At 41.9% G+C, this 2,557-nt stretch overlaps 1 protein-coding gene across 1 annotated transcript; it reads right to left on the reverse strand.

The window, feature by feature from the left end:
- Positions 1 to 851: 851 nt before the first annotated feature.
- On the reverse strand, positions 852 to 1,715 carry LOC147497593 (uncharacterized). The gene has a single exon (XM_086562936.1). The coding sequence runs from the start codon at positions 1,713 to 1,715 to the stop codon at positions 852 to 854; it is 864 nt and encodes a 287-aa protein (XP_086419062.1).
- Positions 1,716 to 2,557: the final 842 nt, after the last annotated feature.

Consider the following 2,557-nt stretch of genomic DNA (forward strand, 5'->3'; position numbering starts at 1 on the left):
ATATATTGCATAAGTATCTATAATTGTTTGGTAGTAAGTTTCTGAAATCTAGGCTAGAGTACTTATTCTACAAATCCTGTGAGAATATAGCCTAAAGCCTTATATGAGTGAAACATTTGAGATATGACACAAAGGAGAAGTAAAATCCGGATAAAGAAATCACACGTCCACTTGCTTGATCACTATACCATATCCTAAGCGAGATTTTTTTTTTTTTTTTTTTTTTTTTTTAAATGGCCAGGGGTTAAGGCGACCCCAACCTTTTATTTAATCAAGAGCGCAAGTACATTTTTCCTTCTTTATCCCTTTTAACCAATTCATACATTTTTTGGTCCATTGGAGGGATATGATACAAAATATCATTACATGAGGACTTCCTCAGCTTGGATAGATAGTCAGCTACTTGGTTTCCTTCTCTAAAAACATGTTTAAAAAAGATTTCGTCAAACTTTGGAATATCAGCCCATATCAAGGCTTATTAGATTCCCTGCAATACCATGGCGACACTTCTTCCTTCCTAATTATTTGGATCACTTTCGCGATAGAATCTGATTGAACTTGGAGTCTATGTATGTTCATCGCTATCGCTCCTTCAAGCCCTTTTTTGTACCATAGCGGTTCTCGGTGTAACACCGATATTCTCTTTGGAGCTACCACCATCGCCAGAGTAACATCTCCATTGCAGTCTCGTATTGTTCCTCAAACCCTGCGCTTCCACCTTGGAGAGAGCCATCGAGTTAAGAGTGTGAGCCGTATCCGACTTCTCCCATCGCACCCATTTTGCTTCATTCTTTGTTGAACTTTGCCCCTACACCCGGTCGGCCAAGAGGGCTCTCAATAATCTATCCTCCTTAATCGGTTTCTAGCATCTGCCCTAAGTATATCTTCATACTTGTTAAAGTATACTCGATACTTACGACCTCGGCAGCTCTGAATCGCTGTTTCTTGAGTCTCCAGTTCCTTTCGGTCCAGATAGCTTGGACAGCAGCACCGATCAATGCCTTTATCACTTCAACTGTCATCGATTTCGATCTGCAGATTCGCATGAGATGATACCACTCTTCATGTGAATTGTGAACCACTGCTGTTAGCCCCATTGCTTTCTTGATGCTTTGCCAGACTAGTTTCGAAAATGAACACTCAAAAAATAAATGTGCGGAACTTTCCTCTTGCGAGTCACATAAACAGCATCTTGATTGCCCAATCACTTTCTTCATTCGAAGTCGATTCTGTGTGGGAAGGCATCCTGAGAATAGCTGCCACATAGTGAAAGCATGTTTTGAGGTCACAAGCTTCCCCCAGACGATCTTGTACCACTTCACCTTACTACGGACATTTTTTATAGCGGCATATGCTGAGGAAATGGAAAACTCTCCAGAACTTGACGGAGTCCATATAACTTGATCATCAGTAAGGAAATTATTGATTTCAGTTTCCATGATCCATTTCTTGACTTCACATTCCGGCATTTCTGTGATGGTACTCGACCATTCTCCATTTGAAATGACTGCAGCTACTTTAGCATTCCGGGGTACTGAGTTTAGAAGAAGGTCTTTAGCTTGAGCATTTAGAATTAGTGGCCCTGAGCACCAAGGTTCATGCCAGAAGCTCGTGTCATTTCCATTCGCTATGCTGTACCGGACTAGCTTCCATGCAACTTCTCTATGCTCCAAGATACCTCGCCAAACCCAGGAGCAGTCCTTTGGAGATTTCATTGTCCAGAAATGCCTTTGCTTGATTTGCTAATCCCAAGACCATTTAACCCACAGGCTCTCTGATTTCGAGCCGGTTTAAACACTAGGCAGCAGGTAGTCGCTTTGATTCCACACTCTTGGGTCAATCAGCCCTAGCCCTCCTTGTTCCTTGTCCAATCAAAGATTGTCATGTGACTCGAGTGATGCATCTTCCTCGCCATATTCGGTCCTGCCCATATGAATCTATTGCATAACTTGCTCAACTTTTCCAAGACAGTTTTCGGTAAAACAAATGTCTTTGCCCAAGAAGTTTGAAAGGAAGATAGGGACTGACTTGACTAGTCTGTACTCTTCCCGCTCTATTCAAGTCCTTATTCTTCCAATCGAGATACGTCTTGTTATTTTTTCAATGAGAGGGTAAGCAATCTCTAATACCCAATCTTGTTGCGGTAATGTGGCGCACCGAGGTATGTGATTGGCGGGACAACAACCTGAGATATTCATCTCTTTGACTAAAGATAACCCTTCTTCTTCGGACATGCTTCCCCGCTAATAAGGTGGTCTTTTCATTATTCATTTGTAGCCCTCAGAGCTAGTGAGAAGGTGGAGAGAATGTCTTTTATTGCAAGTAAGGATTCTATGCTTCCTTTGCAAAAAAGAAGGACGTCGTCAGCAAAGCATAAATGCGAGATAGCCAGCTTCTTGCATTTTGAATGACATTGAATCGACTTGTTTTGGATGCCTTGTTGGAGCAAAGCACTCAACACTTCCATTATGAGCACAAACAGATAAGGTGATAGTGGGTCGCCTTGTCTTATCCCTCTTTCACCTTTGAAATATCCTTCGGGTGATCCATTGACCAA

The sequence above is a fragment of the Coptis chinensis genome, chromosome 5, assembly GCF_015680905.1.
Source record: "Coptis chinensis isolate HL-2020 chromosome 5, ASM1568090v1, whole genome shotgun sequence".
NCBI classification, from domain to species: domain Eukaryota; kingdom Viridiplantae; phylum Streptophyta; class Magnoliopsida; order Ranunculales; family Ranunculaceae; genus Coptis; species Coptis chinensis.